Genomic DNA, 2,495 nt, shown 5'->3' with positions numbered 1-2,495 from the left:
GTTTCTTCTTCTGGCAGCCATTTTGGGAATGGCAAATGTGTTTCTTCGGGCAACCATTTTGGGAATAGCACATGTGTTTCTTCTTCTGGTAGCCATGTTGAGGAATGGCAATGTTTCTTCTGGCAGCCATTTTGGGAATGGCAAATGTGTTTCTTCTGGCAGCCGTTTTGTGAATGGCACATGTGTTTCTTCTTCTGGCAGCCATTTTGGGAATGGCAAATGTGTTTCTTCTGGCAGCCATTTTGGGAATGGCAAATGTGTTTCTTCTGGCAGCCATTTTGGGAATGGCACATGTGTTTCTTCTCCAGGCAGCCATTTTGGGAATGGCAAATGTGTTTCTTCTGGTAGCCATTTTGGGAATGGCAAATGTGCTTCTTCTGGCAGCCATTTTGGGAATGGCAAATGTGTTTCTTCTGGCAGCCATTTTGGGAATGGCAAATGTGCTGCTTTTGGCAGCCATTTTGGGAATGGCAAATGTGTTGCTTTTGGCAGCCATTTTGGGAATGGCAAATGTGTTGCTTCTTGCAGCCATTTTGGGAATGGCAAATGTGTTGCTTCTTGCAGCCATTTTGGGAATGGCAAATGTGTTGCTTCTTGCAGCCATTTTGGGAATGGCAAATGTGTTGCTTTTGGCGGCCATTTTGGCGAAATCAAGCGTGTTTCTTCTGGCAGCCATCTTGGAATGTCGGCCCAGATCATACAAACTGAGCCATATCATCATGTGTCTAACATAGATCTGCCTAAATCGAGTGATGTACAATTTAGGAAGACACACAACTTCCAGTGATGAACATCTTAGATTAAGGCTACACAGCACACCACCAAATCCTTGTTACCCAGTAATGACCACTAATGGTCAATACTATATTCCTTTGGGAAGTGAACAGGATTTACCCATGTTCCCTGTTACAATGAGGTCCAGTGGGCCACCAACCCTTTCCCCTATCACTACTGTGGTGAACCCAACAATCCATCCACCTGGATCATCCCCAGCACCAACCTTTCCAACTGTCACTTCCACGGACAATTTAGCCGCACACCCACACAAGATATTCCAAGCAACAACCTCTCCTCCCAATGCTTCTGCTACAACAGCACTCTCACACAGTCTACCTAACCCTATACCCAGTACCCCACAGGCTATCTTGCAGCCAAGCGCACACCTGTACAGGACAGTGGCAACTGTATCAAGGGGGGACTCAATCTGGGAGGGGGATACCAATATCACAGGAAGCACAAAGGAAAGGGAATGTTGGCAACCTATCCTTGAAAAAAGAACTACCTGAGAGACCCTTGTTAGTGGAGGGAAAGGGTGACATAACAATGGAAACTGACGCTATTGCTAATGCTGCCAATTCTCGGTTAGAGCACATTGGAGGTGTGGATAGAACTACAGTAGAAGCAGGAGGGGCGACTATTAAAGCTGACAGTCAAATCATTGTTGATTCATGTGGTCAGATAGCTGTTGAGGACTAAATCTGGCAATCTTCTGTGTAGAATGATCATACACGCTGTGACCCCCTACTTTTGACCCTATTCATCGACGTTAGTGCTCAACCACTTTGTGCAACAATAACTCGCTTTTAAGAGTATGTGAATATTAGTAAGTAGATTGAGACCTTGACAATTTCCGCTATTGGTGTTGGCATTTTCGGTTTCCCTCTTCATGCATGTGCAAGAGAAATTGTTGGAATTATAATGAACAAGTGTAGCCCCCCAAGCATTTGCTGCATCTCTGAAATCAGGTTAATTAGTAATGAGGACAGGATTGTTAAAGCTTTTGAGACTGCCTGCGTCACCTGGACTCCCTCATGATATTGGAGCTGCCCAAATAGAGCCCCTCATTCCAGAACTGTTATCTCCTCTTGCTCCTCATACACAAGTGATTACATCTGTTCTCTTCTGTACAGAGATATGGCCAGAACTAAGCTGACCACTCGTAAATCCACAGGAGAGAAAGCTCCCCGCAAGCAGTTGGCCACTATGGCCGCCAGGAAGAGCGCTCCCGCCACTGGTGGAGTGAAGAAGCAGCACTGTTACCGGCCAGGAACAGTCGCTTTCCGTGAGATCCGCCGCTATCAGAAGTCCACCGAGCTGCTGATCCGTAAGTGTCCCTTCCAGCGCCTGGTGAGGGACATCGCCCAGGACTTCAAGACAAATCTGCGCTCGGCGGTGATGGCCCTGCAAGAGGCTAGCGCGGTTTATCTGGTGGGACTGTTCAAGGACACCAACCTAGATTCCTGTCGCTGCAGCATCATATGAGACTTCAATGTTCCCTCTTGATTCCGGAAAATGTCACTCTTATCCGCTGCACCATCCTCAACCCGTCCACGCTGCTTCCTCTTTCTAAGGGGGATGTGGATGATACTGATGCTCTCGGTGAAGACACTGTTAGGCTGTGTGCCCACGTAAGCTTTTTTTCGAGTTTAAGCGTTTTTACCGGCAAAAACGCTTAAAAATTGCTCAAAAGAAGCATCTCATTCATTTTAATGCAT

General features: G+C 46.7%; 1 protein-coding gene across 1 annotated transcript; it reads left to right on the top strand.

The window, feature by feature from the left end:
- The first annotated feature begins 1,914 nt into the window (after positions 1–1,914).
- LOC141052511 (histone H3-like) lies at positions 1,915–2,262 on the top strand. Its single transcript, XM_073549761.1, has one exon. It carries the CDS (start codon positions 1,915–1,917, stop codon positions 2,260–2,262), a length of 348 nt encoding a protein of 115 aa, XP_073405862.1.
- The last annotated feature ends 233 nt before the right edge of the window (positions 2,263–2,495 follow it).

The sequence above is a fragment of the Dendrobates tinctorius genome, unplaced genomic scaffold (genome assembly GCF_039654945.1).
Source record: "Dendrobates tinctorius isolate UK_male_01 unplaced genomic scaffold, ASM3965494v1 ptg000161l, whole genome shotgun sequence".
NCBI classification, from domain to species: domain Eukaryota; kingdom Metazoa; phylum Chordata; class Amphibia; order Anura; family Dendrobatidae; genus Dendrobates; species Dendrobates tinctorius.
The sequence above is the reverse complement of the archived record's forward strand: the minus strand, read 5'-3'. Positions and strand labels throughout refer to the sequence as shown.